The 25,278-nt window shown below is 38.1% G+C and overlaps 1 protein-coding gene across 5 annotated transcripts in view; it reads right to left on the reverse strand.

Annotated features, from left to right (window-relative positions):
* The window catches only part of RPGRIP1 (RPGR interacting protein 1), a 64,688-nt gene that overhangs the window by 689 nt on the left and 38,721 nt on the right, over positions 1-25,278 (reverse strand). For all 5 annotated transcript variants that reach the window (XM_060096507.1, XM_060096506.1, XM_060096505.1 and 2 more), the window contains 3 exons: positions 6,095-6,287; positions 3,286-3,370; positions 516-646 (listed from right to left, as the gene is read on the reverse strand). In XM_060096507.1, coding sequence (XP_059952490.1) covers positions 516-646; positions 3,286-3,370; positions 6,095-6,287 — 409 coding nt within the window. The remainder of the gene's footprint in view (positions 1-515; positions 647-3,285; positions 3,371-6,094; positions 6,288-25,278) is intronic.

Raw genomic sequence — 25,278 nt, forward strand, 5'->3', positions numbered from 1 at the left:
CATGAGGCTGTTGAGTAATTCAGGAGAGAAAAGGGTTCTGAAATTTAACAGAGGAGGTGGGGACAGATTCAGAACACTTAAGAGGTAAAATTAATAGGATTTTATGATTGAAATGTTGGGAGTGAAGAGGTTAGAATCAAGCATGACCATTCTGGGTGGGTAAGAGAAAACAAGGTACACAGTTTTCAGAACAGAGTCAATAAGGGCGGAGAGAAAGTCTGATGTTTAAATTTGAATGAAATCAAAACAATGTGTCTTTTCAAAATTTCCATGTCTCAAACACTGGAGATTCATAATAGATTCTAGTTGTCAGGAGGTATGTGGGCTAAGATACACAACTGATTACATTCATACTTGATCTAGAAAGAAATATAGCTGTAGGGATTTCAATCCAGATTGTCTCATCAACTTTGTAGTGGTAATTATGTATTAAAGGTAAAACAAAATGTTTTCACTATTAGGATGATTTCCTTAGACATAAGTGGAACTGAGGAGCACAGAAACGTATCACTCACTGTCTAGCTCTTGCTCTCGGATGTCTCTTCCCGATTCCAGGATCTGCCACAGTTCCAGATATGCGTAGCCTACTTCTTGACATTCTTTCTTTTCCTCATCCATAGGATCACTTACCACTGTAAACTTTAAACTAAAGGGGGGGAAAATCCATTTAACTCAGTACTGCTGATACCCTTAGGCTTAAAAAAAAAAAAAAAAAGGATAAAAGTAACCATAAATTACACATTGTATTCCCTGAATCACTTCTCCCTTTCCTCCATTTTACAAGACTACAACAGCAAGAGACTGAGAAGTCGTTTTAATTTAAAGTAACAGGTCTGGAAGGAACTAAGACTTGAGGTAAAGTAGTTGATCAAGTTGTCTCAACCGTTGAGATATAATTCCTTTTAAGATGGTTTACAGTTTTGCTGAAAGATTTGAAATGGGCAGTGGAGGTGTTGAACAAAAACCAAGATTATGGAAGTTAGAAGAGGTTTTACATTTCTAAATCAAAGTGTTATACCAAGCCTGAGCAGAGTAAAGGAAACAGAAGGAATACAGAATTGCAAAATGAATATAAAAAGTGTATGCCTTAGAGTTGTAAGTCTTGGAAGATGATACTGTAAAGAACACAGCACAGCTCCTCCTAAGCAGTGAGCAGTTAACAGCAATTACAGGGCCCACCTCATACCAAAATCCACCAATGCTCAAGTCCCTTATATAAAATGGTGTAGGATTTGCATATAGAATATACTTTAAATCACCTCTAGATTACTTATAATACCTAATACAGTGTAAATGCTATATAAATAGTTGTAAATACAATGTAAATGTTACATAAATAGTTGCTGGTACATGGCAAAGTTAAATTTTGCTTTTTGGAACTTCCTAGAATTGTTTTTTCAAATATTTTTCATCCACCATTAGTTGAATCCATGGATGTGGGGGGAACCTGCAGATACAGAAGGCTGACTATTATTACCTTGACTTAGTCTAGCAAAGAATGATATTGAATTCCAGAAAGTGATACCTATTAAATTTTTTGAGGTAAAGTTTACATAACATAAATTTACTATTTTAACCATTGTAAGGTGTACAATTCAATGTTTCTTAGTATAATCACAATGTTGTGCAACCATCACCACTATCTAATTTCAGATCACTTTCATCACCACAAAAAGAAATCTATACCCATTAAGCAGTCACTCCCCACTCTTCTCTCCCTCAGTCCTAGTGACCACTAATCTACTTTCTGTCTCTCTGGATTTGCCTCTTCTGGACATTTCATATTCCTATTAATTTTTAAAAAGCTAACATTGGTGGCTAATAGAAAGTGCTAAGGGAGCAAGAATAGGACCAAAAATTCAAGCGTTTTAAATCACAGCTAAACACGATTAAGCTGAGAAGAAGAAATCCTGAAAGTGATGCATTCAGTCATTAAGCAATATTCGTTTGTGATTATGTTTCTGTATCCATACTGAGAACTTCAACAAAGCAAAGGGATAATACTGACTCCTCCACCCATTTTCCCAGGAAACGTATGGTAACTCACATCACCACATCACGTGCACAATAGCAAGTGCTTTAGGTAAACTATATTATTTCAGTATCATCCTCACTGGAGCCTTCAAATTAAGTAATACCTCAAACATCACAGAGCTAGCAAGTGGAAGAGTCAGGATTCAGAACCAAGTCTGTGTGATTACAAAGGCAATGTTCTATCTGCTATATCATACAGGCAAAAAGAAAATCAAAGGTAAAATCAATTGAAATCAAATTGAGTAGAAGATCACAAAAAGAAAAGAAAAAGATTACCCCTGTAAAGGAATAAAGGAAGAGAGAGTTGTAGGAATGCTGAGAGGAGAAAAGAAAAAGCTAAATTTAACATTAATGCAAAAGAGAAACGACCAAATCTCTTTCCATTTCCAAAAGTTACCAGTAAGCTTATATCTGTCTAAGTCCACCGTGATACTGAAGTCAGATTCACGGTTTATTTCAACTGGCTCCTTTTTCAGTCCTTCTTAGGACTAACTGGAGACAAAGTAAATGCAAATTAAATAAATTTATTGGGCTGTTAGAAAAGTAATGGATTAGAACACCAGTCCCATACTACTTCTTACCCACACACACGAAAAGGAGGTAGGGTTGCCAGATTTTGCCAAAAACAAAAGAGAACCCAGATGTCCACTTAAATTTGATTTTCAAAATTCAGCTAAATGAGAAATTTTTTAGTCTATATATATATCCCAGGCATTTCATCTGGAACCTCTAAAAGGAGGGCTCCTCAGATTATATGAATAATGACAATTGGCTTTCCTAAAACTTAGAGTAGACCTAGAATTTACTTCAAAGTATTCCTGTTAGAAAAATCATTTTTAAGTCAAAAATAAAATTGTTATTATAAAGGCATAATATTCGGTAAGCTAGCAATGGTGTGGTACTATGTTTGAGAGAAATGAATCAAATTATCCTAGAGTGTCAAGGCGTTTTGTCCTTTCCGTAGGGGGCACTAAGTATTCAAGGAAATTGCTGCCTCAAAAAAAAAAAAAAAAAAAAGCGCTTATCAGGGGCTGGCATGGGTGAGAAATGAACTAATCCTGTGAGATGATATAATTTATCAGGTAGTTAGTCACAAACATAAATTAGACTCAAGTAGATGGGAGATTCATTAGGAGTATATTAATATGAAAGAAGTTATTAAAATATTCCATATCACCACAAAGCCAAATTCAAACTCCTAAATTCCTGTGTGACGTCTCCTGTCTTTCAAAGTGGGAAGCAGATGCTTACTGTCCTTGCTCAGGATCTTGTCCGGTCAACATGGCGAACAGAAACTGCCTTCGGTCTTTTTGCTCCACTGGGTCCAGGTCTATCACTGTATTAAGGGTTAAGTGGGAAAAAAGCAAAGAATCATATACTGCTGCTATTTGGGCACTAAAACTTTCATAAATGGTATGTGTAAAACATTGATATAAAGCAGACATTGGCAAAATTGGGCCCACGAGCCAGCTACCTGTTTTCATAAAGTTTTGTTGAACACAGCCATCTGTTTACATACTATCTGTGGTGGCTTTCCAACTACAATGATAGAGTTGAAGAGTTGTGACAGAGACTGGCCCACAAAGCCTAAAACGTTTACTATGTGGCCCTTTAAGAAAATGCTTCGACCACTGATAGATATGAAGGAAGCCTTACACTCTGTGTTGGAAGCTGTCCTGTCAAATGCCAGGATAAACGTGCTCCCACCACTGCCCAATTGGAAGAATTCTAGGACACTGATTTTTTTTTTTTAAGGCCGCCTAGAGATTTGGGTTTTGAGGTAGGTTCAACTCAAGGTCTCAACATCCATTCCCCTCTTCCTCTTCATTTCTACATGGGACTGTTGCAGACAAATAAATTAGCCTATGTTTTCCAGCCTCTATTTTAGCTAGGTTTGGCCACATGATTGAGTTCTGCCCACCATGGTGTGTGAAACTGGGAGGTAGCCTTCCTTTCTGCAGCTGCTATTAAGGACCGTGAGGCATCTGAAAGGATGGAAGACAGGCATGAGGGGGACAGGAAGGCAAGATGGGAGTTTGGATCCCTGATCCTGATCACATGGCCTCAGCCCTGGACTGCCCACCCTTGAGCTCACTTTACACAAGTGAGGGAAAAACTTCTATCTCCTATGATGTAAAGAAAGGATATACTTTTTTAAAGGGTTGGGGGGGGGTGAGTTGGGGGTGGGGAATAGAGAACAAGAAACAGCTTTTAGAAATTTAAAATAAATACCTAGTCAATGACTGGAAGATAAAATTAAGGAAATCACCCCCTCCAAAAAAAGAAAGAAAGAAAAAAACAGAGGTAGAATTATAGGAGAAAAGTGATAAAATTAGAGGATCAATTTGGAAGATCCAAAATTCTACTAAGAAAATGAGAAAATGTAGGGGGAAAACGTTATCAAAGAAATGCAATAAAATTTCCCAGAACTAAAAGCCACGAGCTTCCAGATTTAAAGAGCCCACTGAATGGCCGGAACAATTAAAGAAAATATATGCACATTATTCTGAAATTTAAGAACACTAAAAATGAAGAAAAAATGTTAAAGTCCTCTGGGGAGGTAGAGGGTAGTCTTCATACAAGTGTTAGACTCCGGGCCTGGACCTAAAGACCATGGACAAACTGCTTTGACATTCTGGATGAAAAATGTTTTCAACATACATTTTTATACTTGGTGTAATTATCAACCAAATATATGGGCAGGGCTTCCCTGGTGGTGCAGTGGTGGAGCGTCCGTTTGCCGATGCAGGGGACACGGGTTTGTGCCCCGGTCTGGGAGGATCCCACATGCCGTGGAGCGGCTGGGCCCGTGAGCCATGGCCGCTGGGCCTGCGCGTCCAGAGCCTGTGCTCCGCAACAGGAGAGGCCACAGCAGTGAGAGGCCCACGTACCACAAAAAAAAAAAAAGAGAAATATATGGGCAGGATTTTCATGCATGACTATCTCAAAATATTTACTTCCAGTGTACTCCTTCTTTAAAAGCTACTAGAAAATATGATCCATTAAAATATAATAAATCAGAGGGTGACACATGACCCAGGAGATAAAAAATCCAGTAAAAAATAGAATTAAATTAAACTCTCCAAATGGCAGCAGTGGGATAATAGCTCAACAGTGTGCTAAAGAGGAACAAGAAGATAAAGAGAGATCTTCAGGAAAAAAAAAAAAGATAAATTATTTGACAGGTTTGATTATTTGAAAATTTAAAAGGCTTCTGGAGGATGTAGAAAGAATCCCAACAGGTATAATGAAAATAAAGCAAATGAAAAATTGAGACAAACAAAATATAAACAAGAAAGAGACTATAATCATGGTGTACAACTTGGCCCTGCAAGACTGTTTACACATCCATAATAATAGAAACAATTACGATTAATTAAAAATTAAGTTTAGGGCTTCCCTAGTGGCACAGTGGTTGAGAGTCTGCCTGCTGATGCGGGGAACACGGGTTCGTGCCCCGGTCCAAGAAGATCCCACGTGCCGCGGAGCAGCTGGGCCCCTCAGCCATGGCCGCTGAGCCTGCGCGTCCGGAGCCTGTGCTCCGCAACAGGAGAAGCCGCAGCAGTGAGAGGCCCGTGTACCGCAAAAAAAAAAAAAACATTAAGTTTAAATTATGATCCAACTATATGGGAGCACGGTGTGATACAAGAGAGATAAGTTTTATTTGCCAAGATAGGAAGTCAACAGATAATGTCTGAATCAGGAATGAATTAGTGAATCAGGAAATTGCAATAGAATCATTTCTCAGAAACATGGGGTTAAATAAAAAAAGAAATAGCAGAAAAAGTGAAAAGTGGTGTGGTGGACTGAGGGGGCTAGTCAGGGAGAGGTGAGGGGGAATGATCTGCAGAGAAAGAGTGGAGCAAAGGACTACTTTATTTTAATCAAAAATCTTTTTAAGCCTATTTGACATTTTAAAACCATATGCATATATTACTTTGATAAATAAAAGAAAATAAAACAGTAGGGTCCACTCCAACAGAAGTCCAGAGTAGTTCAGACCCCTCAGACTAAATGACTGTCCGCCTCCTCTCCTGGCTGTTCACCAGGGATGCCTCACCCTTGCTAAAGTGGAAGTGGATCTCTTCTCCTGCTCTCGGTTTCCTCAGGGACACTGGAGTCTCTGTCTCCGACAAGGGTAGATCGTAGAACTTGTATTCCACGTACACCTGTTTCACATTCTCATCACACATCACTTCAGCCTCTGGGTGGAATGCCAGGGAGATGATTTCAATGCACATCTTTTCTGAACCCTGACAAGGAAAACATTCATTTCCTATAGGTTAGAGATGCCAGTGTTTATACTCCATCTAATTAACATATTACTCTCTAGGGATCAATCACAGGCATATTCCACCTAACATATTACTCCTTGAGAATCAATTTATAGGTACCTTAAACTGGCACCAAGAGACCACCTGACTGAACTGCCACCACTAACCATGGGTAATTTGTAAAGAGAATCCAGCTCCTCTACCTCCCAGTCCAGTGAATCAATTCTCCAGATCAGCCTTTCTCAGCCATCACCACATACAGAAAGAATCAAGAAACTTTCTGAACAGATTGTTTTCTTAAACTTTCTCCATGAAAACCAATCCATCTTTTTCCTGCAGTTAGGTCCTAAGAGACCTGTCAACTGAGCAGTTGTTTTAGCCACTAAAGCAAAGAGCTTCCCAGTGCTCCCTGTATCCCAACTGACCCCCCACCAAGTACATGACATGGAGCAGGCCATTAGACTACCCTGCCCTCTCACGGCAACTCCAGTTCTTTGAGCTCTGCTTCAGAGTTGCTGCTACAGCCGCCATCCCCTCCTTTCACGTCCCTGTGTCCACTTTCACATTAGGGATACCAGGAGGAGGGCTGACATCATGATAGTTTCAAGAAATAAACTGAGGTCAACATTAAGTCCCCCACCTTGTACAGTGTAGCAGCAAGTCAGTGTCGTGACACTAGTAAGGAGTCAGTCCAGGGAAGGCCTATAACCACAGTTCTCCCTTTCATCTGTGAGTACCCTCAGGGCTGCTTCTCTCCTCCAGGTCACCAGGCCAATGTCCTCACTTCTCCAAATCTGCCCCCCACCACCCATCTTTTCTTCTCTTAGGAAGCAAGCAGAGCTCCTGTGCCTTCTCCTAGGAAGTCCAGTGGGCAATATTTCTCAACAAATCTGCATCAAAATAATCTGGGTGCTTCTTAAAAGTAAAGACATTTGGGCTTCCCTGGTGGCACAGTGGTTGAGAGCCCGCCTGCCGATGCAGGGGACACGGGTTCGTGCCCTGGTCCGGGAGGATCCCACATGCCGCAGAGTGGCTGGGCCCATGAGCCATGGCCACTGGGCCATGTCCGGAGCCTGTGCTCTGCAACAGGGGAAGCTGCAACAGTGAGAGGCCCACGTACCGCAAAAAAAACCCCACAAACCGCCCCCCCGAAAAAAAACACAGTGTTTTCCAAAATGTGAATTTTGACATTTATGGGTCAGCTTAGTGGGATTCACTAGTTAATTAATTAATTTATTTATTTATTGGCTGTGCTGCGCAGCTTGTGGAATCTTAGTTCCCCAACTGGCAAATGAACCTGGGCCCTCAGCAGTGAAAGTGCGGAGTCCTAACCACTGGACTGCTAGGGAATTCTTTTTTTTTTTTTTTTGAGATGAAATAATAAAATGGGATAGGATGGAATGGAATGGAATAGGAGAGAAAATATGACAATGCTTGGCAAATGATAAAGGTAAGCCTTGTTTCTTGAAACTTAGATATGATTATACTGAGCACAATGTAGAAACATATTTCTTACAGCGATTGTCATTAAAAAAAAAGTGTAAAAGCCAATCATATCACATTGTCTGGGTAGCTCCTGGCAATCTATGTTTAACTTTTAAATACGTAGGTATAATTTACATACAGTAAAATGCAAAACCTTGGGTATGCAGTTGAGACAAATGTATACAAGTGTGTAATCAACACCCTATTTAAGAAGACATTTCCATCACCCTAGAAAGTTCTCTTATGCTGCTGTTGCAATTATCTTTAAGTTGCAAACCCTATGCTGTAGTCTCAATAAAAGTTAAGCAGAATTTCTCACAGTGTGTGTGAGGAAGGTGTTTTACAAATGAATGGTTCTGTGAGAAAATAAATTTTGGAAAATCAAGATTAACAAAGCTATCAGCTTTCTTTAACTGGACTTAAAGACTTTAATATGCTAATACACATTGGAGCACTTATAGAGGATGATACAGAGGTAGTTTTTTCCAAATATATTTGACTACACAATCCTTTTTCACCCCCTGGACCATGGCTGGGTTTAATTTTCCATGGAACACACTTTGCAAAACCCTGAGGTCTGGGAAAATAAGAGAAAGGTGTTTGTAGTCATTTAAGTGCCTGAATGATGCCCCTTATCAAAATAAACAAACAAACAAACAAACAAACGTCTATGCTTAATGGGGATGAACATTTATAGTTAAAAGAAAAAAAAAGAAGAACTACCAGACTAGTGACTTTCAAACTGTAAGATTCAGCATATGTGTATCTGTATATGTATATATATATTTAAAAAATCACTTATATAAATGTTCCCTGAAACAATGCTTAACCTTACTATATGTAATACAGACTATTATTTTGTATTCAATTCTATCTCAGTTCATTCCCCACTAAGGGATGCCAACTCACAGTTGGAAAACATTGCACCACAGTTATGCTATATGACATGATAGCCATTAGCCACATGTGGCTATTGAGCACTTGAAATGTGGCTAATCTGAATTGGGATGTGCTGTTAGTGTAAAATTCACACAGGATTTTGAAGACTTTGCATTAAAAAAAATATAAGATACCTCAATTTTTGTATATTGATTTCACATTGAAATGATAATGCCTTGGATATATTACATTAAATAAAATACACTATTGAAATTAATTTTACTTGTTTCTTTTTATACTTTTAATGTGGACACTAGAAAGTTTTAAATTACATTGGTGGCTCACATTATAATTCTGTTGGACAGCACTTCACAGACTGTAAGCTCCATGAGTTCTAGAACCACAAGTCTGTTTTGCTAACCCCTTTAGTCACAGCATCTAGCATAGCACTAATTTGTTTTGTTACCTCTCCATGTCACCTAGATCTAAATTTTTAAAAATTACTTTTGACTCTTTCCCTCACAGTCACTCTCATTCCATTAAATTGAGGATGTTGGGGGGAAAGTGTTCATAACACTATGAGAGAAAAAGGTCACTACAGGATGAGAGTATAAATTAGTATAATTTGGGGGATGATAATGTAGTGGTATCCATCAAAATTTCAAGAGTACATTCCTTTTAAAATCAGCAGTTCCACTTCTAGGAATCTATCCCACAAAGACGTTTGCCAAGAACACAAAGATACACATGAACAAGGGTGTTATACTGTGGCATTATTTTCCCCCCTTTTCCCTCTGTTATTGTAGATACCTGGTTGTACAGAAACAAAAGTGACAAGGTCCTGGTGTAGCCGGTCTGTACACATATCAGAGGACAAATTCTGCAATAGCTAGGTATGGTCATCAAACGTTTGCTCTTCTCAAGGCTCATTTGCAAAGTCTGGCTATGAAATTTTACGGTGGAATCTCCTCTCTTCCCCCGGCTTTACTGAGATATAACTGATATATAATGTTCCCTTGCTTTCCTGTACCTTAGATGAACCAAACTATTTGCTACCCCAGGGCTTTTACATTTGCCATCTCTGCCTGAGATAACTATCCCCCAGGGCTTCCTTTCTCATTCTTCAGATTTCAGTTGAAATGTCCTCTCCTCAGAGGAGTCTTTCCTTACCACCTTACCTAACTCAACCCCTCCCATTACTAACTATTATATCACCCTATTTGTTTTCTTTGTAGTATTTAGAATCAGCAAGTATCTATTTGTTTGTTCAGTGATTTATATCTGTTTGCACTCAGTAGAAAGTAAGATTCAAGCGGGAAGGGACCAAGTCTGTCTTATTCACCATTTTGTATCCACAGAGCCTGGCAAATAATAAGACAGGTAACTCCATAATTACTTGTTGAAGGAGCAAACAACTCACGTGGGTACTGTGAGGATTTAGTGAGTTAATGAATATCACGCACATAGCATAAAAGCTCAATCAGCATTGCCCACTGAGGTCTAAATAAAAGGTCATATTATTTTAATGGAATACTAATAAGCAGTTAAGCAGAATGAACTAGAAAAAACTAAATATATTGACATGGATGGAATCCCAAAACATTACTGATTGAAAAATACTTGCCACTAAGAGCTGGTTCCTTGAAAAGATAAACAAAATTGATAAACATTGATGTAAACAGGACATCAAAATCACAACATGTAGGGGAGGGGAGTATAAAAATGTAGATCTTTAAGAATGTGTTTGAACTTGTATGACTATCTTGTAGTTTAAAGCAAGTATAGTTATGGGTCAAGATACTTGAAAAACAGGACAACCACAAATCAAAAACATACAATGGATTAAAAAAAAACAAGAAAGGAACTCAAGAGTATTACAGAAGAAAACAATCAAACCACAAACGGAAAAACAAAAAGAAGAAGAAATGAACAAAGAGAAACAAAATCAACTGGAAAACAAAGTTTTAAATGGCAATGAGTAAATACCTACCAATAATTACATTAAATGTCAAAGGACTAAATCCACCAATCATAGAGTGGCAGGTTGGATTAAAAACAAAACAAAACAAAAAACCAAGAACCTACAATATGCTGCTTAGAAGAAACACACATCAGGATGAAAGACACACACAGACTGAAAGTGAGAGGATGGAAAAAAGATTGCATGCAAATGGAAACAAGACAGTGGGGTTAGCGATACTCATATCAGACAAAACAAACTTTAAAACAAAGTCCAGGACTTCCCTCGTGGCTCAGTGGTTAAGAATCTGCCTGTCAATTCAGGGGACACAGGTTCCAGCCCTGGTCCAGAAAGATCCCACACGCTACGGAGCAATTAAGCCTGTGCACCACAACTACTGAGCCTACTCTCTAGAGCCCATAAGCCACAACTACCGAGTCCATGTGCTGCAGCTACTGAAGCCCGTGCGCCTAGAGCCCATGCTCCGCAACAAGAGAAGCCACCGCAGTGAGAAGCCCACGCACCACAACAAAGAGGAACCCCTGCTTGCTGCAGCTAGAGAAAGCCCGTGCACAGCAGCAAAGGCCCAATGCAGCCATAAATAAATAAATAAATTAATTAATTAATTTAAAAAACAAAGTCCGTAAAGAAAGACATAGAAGGACATTATATAATAAAAAAGGTATCAATACAAGAAGAGGATATGACACTTATTAACATTTATGTGCCCAATATAAGGGCACCTAAAAATTATTTCAAGCATAAAGGGAGACATGGACAGGTATACAATAATAGTAGGAGACTTTAACACCCCACTGGTATCAAGAGACAGATCATCCTGACAGAAAATCAGTAAGGCAACAGAGGTCCTAAATGACACAATAGACCAGTTGGACTTAATTGATAATGTACAGGACACTACAGCCAAAAAAGTTAGAATACACATTCTTTTCAAGTGTGCATGGAACATTATCTAGGATAGACCACATATTAGGTCACAAAACAAGCCTCAACAAATTTAAGAGGATAAAAACTATTTCAAGCATATTTTCTGACCAAAAGGGTATGAAACTAGAAATCAACCACAGAAGGAAAAACGGGAAAAGAATGAACACAAGGAGACTAAACAACATGCTACTAAAAAACCAATGGGTCAACAATGAAATCAAAGAAGAAATCAGAAAATACCTCAAGACAAACAACAACCTTACACAAACACAACCTTACAAAAATCTATGGGATGAAGCAAGAGCAGTTCTAAGAGGAAAGTTCATAGTAATACTGGCCTTCCACAATAAACAAGAAAAATCTCAAATAAACAACCTAATGTACCACCTAAATGAATTAGAAAAAGAAGAAGCAACACAACCTAAAGTCAGCAAGAGGAAGGAAATAATAAAGATCAGAGAGGAAATAAAATACAGATAAAAAATAAAATAAAAAAACCAAGAGCTGGTTTCTTGAAAAGATAATCAAAACTGACAAACCTATGGTCAGGCTCACCAAGAAGAAAGGAACCAAATAAACAGAATAAGAAATGAGAGCAGAGACATAACAACTAATAGCACAGAAATACAAAATATTCTAAGAGACTACTATAAACAGTTGTATGCCAACAAATTGGACAACCTAGAAGAAATAGACAAGTTTCTAGAAACATACAGCCTGATAATATATGTATACATACAGCTGATTCATTTTGTTGTACAGCAGAAACTAAAACAACATTATAAAGCAATTATACTCCAATAAAGATATAAAAATAAATAAATAAATAATAAAAATTAAAAAAACACATAAAAATCAAAACTTTTATTTCATGCTGGAGCCATCAATGAAGCAAACCTAGGGGCAGAGTAAAGATCCTGGTCACAGCAACCTACTGGTTTGTGGTAGTCACCTCTAAGATGGTTCCCAATGATCCTCACCTCGTACATACTCTCCTACATTGAATAAGACTGACCCTGATACAAACAGGATACTGTGGAAAGGAAGGAGTGTGACTCCTAAAGCTGGGTTGGCAAAGACATTGTGACTTCTGCCTTGCTCGCTCTTGGAGCCTTCCCTCTGACTGAAGCCAGCTGCTGTATCCTGAGGATACTCAAGTAGCCCATGGAGAGGGAGGCTCAAAAGGTGATGAACTGAGGCCTCCTACGAACAACTAGCACCATGTGAGGGCACCATTTTGGAAGCAGATCCTCCAGCCCCAGTCAAGCCTCTAGATGACTGCAGCTCCAATTGACAGCTTGACTGCAACGTCCCAGGACACCCTGAGCCAGAACCACACAGCAAAGCCACTCCCAGTTTCCCGACATTAAGAAACTGTGTGAAAATAAATGTTTACTGTTGTTGTAAAAAGAGAACAAAAACAAACAAAAAAAAAACTGAATCAAGAACAAACAGATGATTTGAACAGACCAATCACTACAGTGAAATAGAATCTGTAATTAAAAAAAAAAAAACTCCCTGAAAACAGAAGTCCAGGACTGGATGGCTTCCCTGCAGAATTCTACCAAACATAAAAAGCAGAACTTACACCTATCCTTCTCAAACTATTCTAAATAACTGAAGAAGAGGGAACACCCCCAAATTCATTCTATGAAGCCACCACCACCCTGATACCCAAACCAGACAAAGACACTACAAAAAAGTAAATCACAGGCTAATATCTTTGATGAATATAGATGCAAAAATCGTCAACAAAATATTAGCAAACCAAGCCCAACAATACATATAAAGGATCACACACCATGATTAAGTTGGATTCATTCCAGGGTAGCAAGGATGGTTCAACATACTCAAATCAGTCAATGTGATACACTACATTAACCAAAACAAAAGACAAAAATACATGATTATCGCAATAGATGCAGAGAAAGCATTTGATAAAATTCAATATTCGTTCATGATAAAAACTATCACCAAAGTGGGTATAGGGGAGCATATCTTAGCATGATAAAGCCAATTATGACAAACGCACAGCCAACATACTATTCAATGGTGAAAAGCTGAAAGCCTTCCTGCTAAATTCAGGAATAAGACAAGGATGTCTACTCTCCCCACTTCTATTCAACAAAGTATTAGAAGTCCTAGCCACAGCAATCAGGCAAGAAAAAGAAATAAAAAGTATCCAAATTAGAAGGGAAGAGGTAAAACTCTCACTATTTGCAGATGACATAATACTCTATATAGAGAATCCTAAAGTCTCCACATAAAAACTTTAGAAATAATTAATGAACTCAGTAGGATAGCAGGATACAAGATTAATATATAGAAATCTGTAGCATTTCTTTACACTAACAATGAGATATCAGAAAGAGAAAGTTAAAAAAAATCCCATTTAAGATCATGTCAAAAAATAAAATATCTAGGAATAAACTTAGCCACTGTGGAAAACAGTATGGAGGTTCCTCAAAAAACTAAAAATAGATCTACCATATGACTCAGGAATTTCACTCCTGGGTACATATCCGAAAAAAACAAAAACTTTAATTTGAAAAGATATATGCACCCCAATGTTCATCATAGCAGCATTATTTACAATTGCCAAGATATGGAAGCAATGTAAGTGCTGATCAACAGGTGAATGGATAAAGAAGATGTGGTGTATATATATATACACACACACACAACGGAATACTACTCAGCCATAAAAAAGAATGAAAAATTTTCATCTGCAACAACATGGGTGGAATTGGAGAGTATTATGCTTAGTGAAATAAGTCAGACAAAGACAAATATTGTATGATAGCACTTATATGTTAAATATAAAAAAAAGCGGGGGAGCAATCAAGATGGTGGAGTAGTAGGATGTGAAGCTCACCACCTCCCACAAATATATTAAAAATACATCTACATGTATTAATAATTCTCACAATATGTCTACTGAATGCTGGCAGAAGACCTCAGACTTTTGAAAGGGCAAGAAAATCTCCATGTAACCAGGTAGGACAAAAGAAAAAAGGAAAAAAGGAAGTGAGAAAGGAATATGGATGGGACCTCCCTCCTAGGAGGGAGCTGTGAAAAAGGAAAGGTTCCCACACCCTGGGAAGTCCCCTCACCAGCGGGGAGATCAGCTGGGACAGAGCTTCAGAGCCTCAGAGGAGAATGCAGCAACCAGTTTTCAGCAGCCAGAATGGAGAGAGACCTGCATAGTCAGTGCCACTGCCCTGCACTCCCCAGCCTGAGATATGCATCTGCTGGTGTGGGTTGGGGCTGGGTGTTGAAGCTCAGGCTTCGGATATCAGACCCAGAGAGAAGACTGGGGTTGGCAGTGTGAAAACAGCCTGAAGGGGCTGGAGTCTGGTGTGACTGCAACTGAGGGTGTTTGTGGAGCAAGCCCACGCCACCTTAGAGGACAGGTGCCATTGTTTGGGGGGTGCATGAGGGGAGGGGTGGGACCCACCATTGCAGGCTTTTTCCCTGCATGTGCTCTCAGGCGGTAGGACACCACCTACACGAGCTCCAGGAGTGGTCACGAGCAGCTCCCGCACCCATCACATGCTCCGGGGATGCACATGAGCCACCACTGCCACCAAGAACCCTAGGACTGGGCACTGCCGCATCTGCACACCCCCTATCAAGGGGATAATGGCCTGCACATGCTGAGGGAAGAGGCAACAGATATCCATATTAAAACAGCCCTTGCACCAAAAATATTAAACCCACACAGCTACACAGGGATGCTTCCACATAATAGCCCTCCAAGACCACAGTAGATAATTGTTTCTCCTAAACTCACAGAACAAGAGAAATATAAGTAAAATGAAGAAGCAGAGGAACCACCTCCAGTTTAAAGACCAAGAAAATTCCCCTGAAAGAACAAACAATGAAACAGACCTCTTTGATTTAATAGACACTGGTTTCAAAAAGGGGTACTGAAGGAATTAAGAAAGGCCATTGACAGAAATGCAGAGTACTATAAGAAGGAACTAGAAACTATAAAGAGGAACCAAGAAAAATCAGAAAACTCATTGACTGAGATGTAAGCTGAGCTAAAGGCAATAAGTAGCAGAATGAATAATACAGAAGAACAAATAAGTGACTTGGAAGATAGAATAATGGAAATCACTCAATCAGGACAGCAGACAGAAAGCCAAATGAAAAAAATGAAAGCAATATAAGAGACCTATGGGATAATATAAAGCATGCCCACCTATACATGATAGGAATTCCAGAAGGGGAAGAAAGAGAAAAGCGGATCGAAAATGTATTTGAAGAAATTACGGCTGAAAAGTTCCCAAACCTAAACAAGGAAACAGATATCCAGCTACAGGAAGCATGGAGGGTCCCAAACAAGATAAACCTAAACAGACCTACACCAAGACTTTTTTTTTTTTCCTGCGTTGGGCCTTTGTTGCTGTGCACAGGCCTTCTCTAGCTGCAGTGAGCGGGGTCTACTCTTTGTTGCGGTGTGGAGGCTTCTCATTGTGGTGGCTTCCCTTGTTGCAGAGCACAGGCTCTAGGCACATGGGCTTCAGCAGTTGAGGCGGGCTTCAGTAGTTGTGGCACACAGGCTCAGTAGTTGTGGCGCACAGGCTTAGTTGCTCCACGGCATGTGGGATCTTCCTGGACCAGGGATTGAATCCATGTCCCCTGCATTGGCAGGCAGATTCTTAACCACTGTACCACCAGGGAAGTCCCATGACATATTATAATAAAAATGGCAAAAGTTAAAGATAAAGAGGATTCTAAAGGCAGCAAGAGAAAAACAAACAGTTAATTACAAGAGAACCCCCATAAGACTAACAGTTGATTCCTCTATAGAAACGCTGCAGGCCAGAAGGGAGGGGCAAGATCCATTCAAAGTTCTGAAGGGGAAAAATCTGTAACCTAGGATACTCTACCCCAGCAAGATTATCATTCAGAATAGGAAAGATAAAGAATTTCTCAGACAAACAAACTAAAAGAATACAGCAATACTAAATCTATTCTAAAGGAAATATTGAAAGGTCTTCCCTAAATAGAAAAGAAGTAAGAATCTAAAGGAAAGAGAAAATAACAATTGGAAAGTAAATCACTTAAACAAGCCAGTACACAGATTTTTAAAAAATGAAAAAATTTCTGTGAAAGTGATGATAACCACAGTGAACAGCAAAAGTATGAACATGAAAATGTAAAAGAGGACATGAAAATCATAAAATGTGGGGAGTAAAATAAGAAAATGTAGATTTTTTTTCAGTTCCTAGAATGTGTTTGAGCCTATATGACTACTAGTCTAAGGCAAGTAGAAATAGGATGGGTTTAACATACCTGAAAAACAGGGTAACCACAGATCAAAAACCTACAATAGATTCACAAAAACCAAAAAGAAGAGAACATAAGTATAATACAGAAGAAAACCATCAAACCACAAAAGGAAAAACAAAAAGAAAGGTACAAAGAAGAAGTATAGAATCAACAGGAAAATAAGGTTTAAATGGCAATAAATACATATCTATCAATAGTTACCTTAGGGACTTCCCTGGTGGCACAGTGGTTAAGAATCTGCCTGCTAATGCAGGGAACATGGGTTTGAGCCCTGGACCAGGAAGATCCCACATGCTGCAGAGCAACAAAGCCTGTGCGCCACAACTACTGAGCCTACGCTCTAGAGCCTGTGAGCCACAACTACTGAAGCCTGCATGCCTAGAGCCCATGCTCCACAAGAAGAGAAGCCACTGCAATGAGAAGCCCATGCACCACAACGAAGAGTAGCCCCACTTGCTGCAACAAGAGAAAGCCCGCATGCAGCAATGAAGACCCAACACAGCCAAAAATAAATTAAAATAAATAAATAAATAAATTTATTTTTAAAAATTACCTTAAATGTCAATGGATTAAAAGCTTCAATCAAAAGACACAGAGTGGCACACTGGATAAAAGAAAACAAGAGCCTACAATATGCTGCCTACAAGATACCCACTTTAGGGCAAAGGACACACATAGATTGAAAGTAAGGGGATGGAAAAAAATGTCTCATACAAATGGAAATGAAAATAAAGTGGGGTCGCAATACTCAGACAAAATAGACTTCAAAACAAAGGCCATAAAGAAAGATAAAGAAGGATATTGTATAATGATAAAAGGATCAATATAAAAAGAGGACTTTACACTCATCAATATATATGCACCTAATATAAGAGCAACCAAATACATAAAACAAATACTAACAGACATGAAGGGAGAAATTGACAGGAATACAATAATAGTAGGAGACTTTAACACCCCACTCACATCAATGGACAGATCGCCTAGACAGAAAATCAATAAGGCACAGAAATTCTAAATAATACAATAGAACTTAATTGATATTTTCAGGACATTACATCAAAAAAACCCCAGAATACACATTCTTTTTTTAAAAATTATTTATTTTATTTATTTTTGGCTGCATTGCTGCATGCAGGCTTTCTCCAGTTGCGGCAAGCGGGGGCTACTCTTCTCTACAGTGCGTGGGCTTCTCATTGCAGTGGCCTCTCTTCTTGTGGAGCACAGGTTCTAGGTGCATGGGCTTCAGTAGTTGTGGCTCACAGGCTCCAGAGCACAAGCTCAGTAGCTGTGGCGCACGGGCCCAGTTGCTCCGTGGCATGTGGGATCTTCCCAGGCCAGGGCTCAAATCCGTGTCCCCTGCATTGGCAGGGAGATTCCTAACCACTGTGCCACCAGGGAAGCCCCAGAATACTCATTCTTTTCAAGTACACATGGAACATGCCCTAGGTTTGACCACATACTATGGTACAAAACAATAATAAATTGTTTTCAATGTCTCAATAAATCTGAGAGTTTAGAAATTATCTCAAGCATCTCTTCAGACCACAATGGCATGAAACTAGAAATCAACCACAGAAAAAGAAATGAGAAAAAAATGATTACATGGAGATTAAGCAACATGCTACTAAAATAACCAATGGGTCAATGATGAAACCAAAGAGGAAATTTAAAAATACCTTGAGACAAATGACAATGAAAACACAACCATACAAAATTTATGGGATACAGCAAAAGCAGTTCTTAGAGGGAAGTTCATAGTGATACAGGCCTTCCTCAAAAAATAAGAAAAATCTCAAATAACCAACCTAACCTACCAGCTAAAATAATTAGAAAAATAAGAACAAATAAAACCTAAAGTCAGCAGAAGAATGGAAGTAATAAAGATTGGAGAGGAAATAAATAAAATAGAGATTAAAAAACAGAAAAAAATCAATAAAACCAGGAGCTGGTTCTTTGAAAGGGTAAACAAGATTGACAAACCTCTGGCCAGGCTCATCAAGAAGGAAAGAGAGAGAACCCAAATAAACAAAATAAGAAATAAAAAAGGAGACATAACAACTGATACTGCAGAAATACAAAAAATCGTAAGGGAATACTATGAACAATTATATGCCAACAAATTTAACAACCTAGAAGAAATGGATACGTTTTTAGAAATATACAGCCCACCAAAACTGAATCAAGAAGAAACAGATAATTTGAACAGGCTAATCATTAGAAGTGAAATAGACTCTGTAATTTAAAAACTCCCTACAAACAAAAGTCCAGGACCAGATGGGTTCACAGGTGAATTCTACCAAACGTACAAAGAAGAATTTATACTTATCCTTCTCAAGCTCTTCCAAAAAATTGAAGAGGAGGGAAAGAATCCCAAAGACATTCTATGAAGCCACTATCACCCTGATACCAAAACCAGACAAAGACACCACCAAAAAGAAAAATTACAGGCCAATATCTTTGATGAATATAGATGCAAAAATTCTCAACAAAATATTAGCAAACCAAATCCAATAACTCATAAAAGATCATACACCATGACCAAGTGGGATTCATCCCAAGTTCACAAGGATGGTTCAACATACGCAAATCAATCAGTGTGACATACTACATTAAAAAAAGAAAAGAAAAAAAACAAATGATCAATAGATACAGAACAAGCATTTGACAAAATTCAACATTCATTTATGATAAAAACTCTTACCAAAGTGGATATACAGGAAACATATCTCAACATAATAAAAGCTATTTATGACAAACACACAGCCAATATAATACTCAATGGTGAAAAGCTGAAAGCCTTTCTACTAAAATCTGGAAAAAGACAAGGATACCCACTCTCACCTCTTATATTCACCATAGTATTGGATGTCCTAGCCACAGCAATCAGACAAGGAAAAGAAATAAAAGGTATCCGAATTGGAAGGAAAGAGGTAAAATTGTCATTATATGCAGATGACATGATACTATATATAGAAAACCCTAAACATTCCACACAAAAACTACTAGAACTGAAAAACAAGTTCAGCAGGATAGCAGGATACAAGATTAACATTCAGAAACCAGTTGTATTTCCTTACACTAACAATGAAATATCAGAAAGAGAATGTAAAAAAGCAATACCTTTTAAAATAGCACCTGCAAAAATAAAATACTTAGGAATAAACCTTACTGAGGAGGTGAAAGACTTACACACTGAGAACTATAAAACATTAATAAAGGAAATTGAAGATGATTCAAAGAAATGGAAAGAAAGAAAGAAAAAAAAAGAAATGGAAAGATATCACATGCTCTTGGATTAAAATGATTAATATTGTTAAAACAGCCATACTACCCAAAGCAATCTACAGATTTAACGCATTCCCTATCAAATTACCCATGACATTTTTCACAGAACTAGAATAATCCTAAAATTTATATGGAAACATAAAAGACTTAGATTTGCCAAAGCAATCCTGAAGAAAAAGAACAAAGCAGAAGGCATAAACCTCCCAGACTTCAGACAATACTACAAAGCTACATTAATCAAAACAGCGTGGTACTGGCACAAAAACAGGCATATGGATCAGTGGAACAGAATAGAGAGCCCAGAAATAAACTCACACACCTACAGTCAATTAATCTTCAACAAAGGCAGCAAGAATATAAAACAGGAAAAAGTGTCTTCAGCAAGTGGTGTTGGGAAAGTTGGACAGCTGCATGTAAATCAATGAAGTTAGAACACACCCTCTCGCCATACACAAAAATAAACTCAAAATGGCTTAAAGAGTTAAAATAATACATGACATCATAAAACTCCTAGAAGATATCATGGGCAAAATATTTCTGACATAAATCATACCAATGTTTTCTTAGGTCAGTCTCCCAAGGCAATAGAAATAAAAACAAAAATAAACAAATGGGGCCTAATCAAACTTACAAGCCTGTGCCCAGCAAAAGAAACCATAAACAAAGCAAAAACACAAGCTACAGAATGGGAGAAAATATTTGCAAAGAATATGACCAACAAGGGCATAATTTCCAAAATATACAAACAGCTCATACAACTCAACAACAACAACAACAACAAAAACAACCCAATCGAAAAATGGGCAGAAGACCTAAACAGACATTTCTCCAAAGAAGAAATACAAATGGCCAATAGGCACATGAAAAGATGGTCAACACCTCTAATTATTAGAGAAATGCAAATCAAAATTACAATGAGGTACCACCTCACACGGGTCAGAATGGCCATCATTAAAAAGTCTACAAATAACAAATGCTGGAGAGGATGTGGAGAAAAGGGAACCCTTCTACACTGTTGGTGGGAATGTAAGTTCGTACAGCCACTATGGAAAACAGTATGGAGGTTCCTCAGAAAACTAAAAATAGAATTACCATATGATCCAGCAATCCTATTCCTGGGCATATATCCAGACAAAACTCTAATTCAAAAATATACATGCACCCTTATGTTCATAGCAGCACTATTCACAATAGCCAAGACATGGAAGCAACCTAAATGTCCACTGACAGATGAATGGATCAAGAAGATGTGGTACATGTATACAATGGAATACTACTCAGCCATTAAAAAGAATGAAATAATGCCATTTGCAGCAACATGGATGCAACTAGAGATTATCATCCTAAGTGAAGTAAGTCAGAAAGAGAAAGGCAAATACCATATGATATCATTTATATGTGGAATCTAAAATATGTCACAAATGAACCTATCTATGAAACAGAAACAGATTCACAGATATAGAGAACAGACTTGTGGTTGCCAAGGGGGAGAGGGTTGTAGGAGGCCTGGAGTGGGAGGTTGGGGTTAGCAGATGTAAGCTATTATATATAGAATGTATGAACAACGAAGTCCTACTGTATAGCACAGAGAACTATCTTCAGTATCCTATGATAAACCATAATGGAAAAGAATATAAAAAAAGAATGTATATATATGTATGTATAACTGAGTCACTGTGCTGTACAGCAGAAATTAACACAACACTGTAAATCAACTATACTTCAAGTAAAAAAATTTTTTTAAATGTTAAACTAGTGAATATACAAAAAAGGAAGAGACCCACAGACATAGAGAACAAACTAGTGGTTACCAGTGGGGAGAGGGAAGCAGGGAGGGGCAAGATAGGGGTAGGGGATTAAGAGATGCAAACTACTACTAAAATAAATAAGCTACAAGGATATATTGTACAACCCAGGGAATACAGCCAATATTTTATAATAGCTATAATGTACCTTTTAAAAAATTGTGAATCATTGTTGTACACCCAAAACTTACATAATATTGCACAACTATACCTCAATTTTTTAAAAAAGAAAAACTTTTTTCAAAAAGAAAAATGAATGTTTCAGAAGAATACAGACCAAAAATGCTTTGAAAAATGGGGGAAACTGGGTGAGGAGTAAATGGTACCTCTCTGGACATTTTTTGCAACTGTTTACAAATCTGTAATTATTTCAAAATAAAAAGCTTTTTAAAAGAATAATACGTACAGTTCATATACAGTTTAATGTCATTTATTTAAAGCAAAAAAGACTAATACAAAACAATATGAATGTTAAAGTGTTTTTTATGATCTGAAAAGATGTACCTCAAAATTCAAAACAATGGTTTTTCTGGGGTGGCGGAGTTGGGGAGAGGCAGCAGGGATTATAGGTAATGGTCAATAGAGAGTTAGCTCTATCTGTAGTATTCTAGTTTATAAAAGAAAAACGTATTCTTACCTTACTTGCAACTAATCCTGGGACAAATGATCAGAAATCCATATCAAGCTTACTCTGATAACAAAGGTGAATTAGGAGGATGAATAAAATTAAAATTTGAGCAAGGTACACATGGAGGCTTTATTCATTCCTATTAGAATGAACTATATGAAATTGACGATAGTCCATCATTTTTAATCTATAAAAGTGATAATTTCATATGGCTTGTTATGGACTGAATATTTGTGTACCCCTCAAAATTTATATGTTGAAACCCTAATCCCAATGTGATGGTATTTGGAGGTGGGGCCTTTGGGAGCTAATTAAGTCATGAGGGTGGAGCCCTTGTGAATGGGATTAGTGCCCTTATAAGAGGCCAGAGAGCTGGTTTGCTCTCTTTCTGGCACATGAGGACACAATGAGAAAATGGCAGTCTGCAACCTAGAAGGAGGCCCTCACCAGAATCGGACCAAAAGAAGTAAATTTCTGTTGTTTATGAGCCACCCAGTCTGTGGTACTTCATTATAGAAGCCTGAATTGACTAAGATATGGTTCAATCTAATATTTTTCTTTGATCCAGAATCCTTTACATGAGCTGGTTCCATTATATAATCTTACTGGGACTGAACAGCAAATATATATATATATATATATATATATATATATATATATATATATATATATTTATTTATTTATTTATATTTTTATTTATTTATTTATTTATTTATTTATATACACACACACACACATATATAATTAGTAATATTAACCATACTAACAACTGAAATATATATTAACTCATTGCTAGCAGAGCCCCTAACAGCAGTTAGTTATGCAGCATTAGTGCCAGACAGACAGCTCCCTTTGGCTTGTTCAGGTGTGCTAGATAATTTGAGGGCGGGGGGCGGGCAGATTTCCTAAAACTAATTAGCATACATAAGGGGTCAAGACATTTTCAACCCCTGAAATTAAGAGTATAAGAAAAAAGAATAAACTTTGAGGTCCTTGATATACACTACGGCTAAAAGACAGTAACCTGAGGCCACAAAGCAATGGAAATGATTGCTCCCTTCTCATTAGGAGCTGCTAAGAAGGGGGAGGGAAAAGTTACATGGTCCACTCAGAATGGGAGATTGATTCCTGAGACCAGGAATTGAACTTCATCTGGAGGAAACCATATGGTTTGGGTTGAGATCATTTTCTGGGGATTCTTGGAAGATAAGTACAGAAGGCCTTTAGGAACCTTGTGCTAATTAACAGAGCCTCCTGTGGAACATTCCTATACATATCTCATGATACAGGAACTGTTCTAATTCTGGACTAAAAGACAGGAAGTTAAAGACCCAAATGTACTATGATTGTTTTACTTTTTTAGCAGTACAAGAGAAAGACATTTCGTAAAGGTCTTCCTTAAGTCATACTGTTCAACCTATTCAATTGACCTGGCAGGTAGAAGGGAAATGACACCCCTCTGCCTCAATCCCCTCCCCTTAGGGCCTAGTCCTTCCTTGTAGGAGCCACTACCAGATCAGAGAAGCTTGCATTTAAGAACTAGCGTATTTCATGGGCTTCCCTGGTGGCGCAGTGGTTAAGAATCCACCTGCCAATGCAGGAGACAGGGGTTCAAGCCCTGGTCCGGGAAGATCCCACATGCCGCAGAGCAACTAAGCCCGTGCTCCACAACTACTGAGCCTGCACTCTAGAGCCCGCGAGCCACAACTACTGAGTCTGTGTGCCACAACTACTGAAGCCCGAGCGCCCTGGGGCCCATGCTCCACAACAAGAGAAGCCACCGCAATGAGAAGCCCATGCACCACAACGAAGAGTAGCCCCCACTTGCCACTAGAGAAAGCCTGTGCACAGCAACGAAGACCCAATGCAGCCAAAAATTTAAAAAAATTAAAAAAAAAGAACTAGCGTATTTCAGAGAAGACAGACTGCTGCCACCATCAACATCATCATCACTATAATCTGGTGCTTAATTTGTCTCAGGTACTGTATTAAACCTTTATCACACATTACCTTATTTAAATCTTGCCACATGGCTATAAGGTGGGCATACTTAATATTACCACTTTACAACCTCAATGTTCACAGCACCACTATTTACAATAGCTAAGACATGGAAGCAACCTAAATGTCCATCGATAGATGAATAAATAAAGAAGATGTGGTATATGTGCACAATGGAATATTAGCCATAAAAAGAATGAAATAATGCCATTTGCAGCAATATGGATGAATCTAGAGATTATCATACTAAATGAAGTCAGACAGACATATAAATATCATATGGTATCACATATATGGAATCTAAAATATGATACAAATGAACTTATTTACAAAGCAGAAATAGGCTCACAGACATAGAAAACAAACCTAGGGTTACCAAAGCAGAAAGCGGGGGAGGGATAAATTAAGGAGTATGGGATTAGCAGATACAAACTACTATATATAAGATAGATAAACAATAAGGACCTACTGCATAGCACAGGGAACTATATTCAATATCTTATAATAACCTCTAATAGAAAAGAATCTGAAAAACGAATATACATAACTGAATCACTTTGCTGTACACCTGAAGCATTGTAAATAAACTATACTTCAAGAAAAAAAATATCACCACTTTACAGATGAGGAAACAGAGTCTAATAGAGGTTCAATAACTTCCCCAAAGCGGCATAG

This window comes from Mesoplodon densirostris, chromosome 4 (genome assembly GCF_025265405.1).
Source record: "Mesoplodon densirostris isolate mMesDen1 chromosome 4, mMesDen1 primary haplotype, whole genome shotgun sequence".
Taxonomy (NCBI): Eukaryota; Metazoa; Chordata; class Mammalia; order Artiodactyla; family Ziphiidae; genus Mesoplodon; species Mesoplodon densirostris.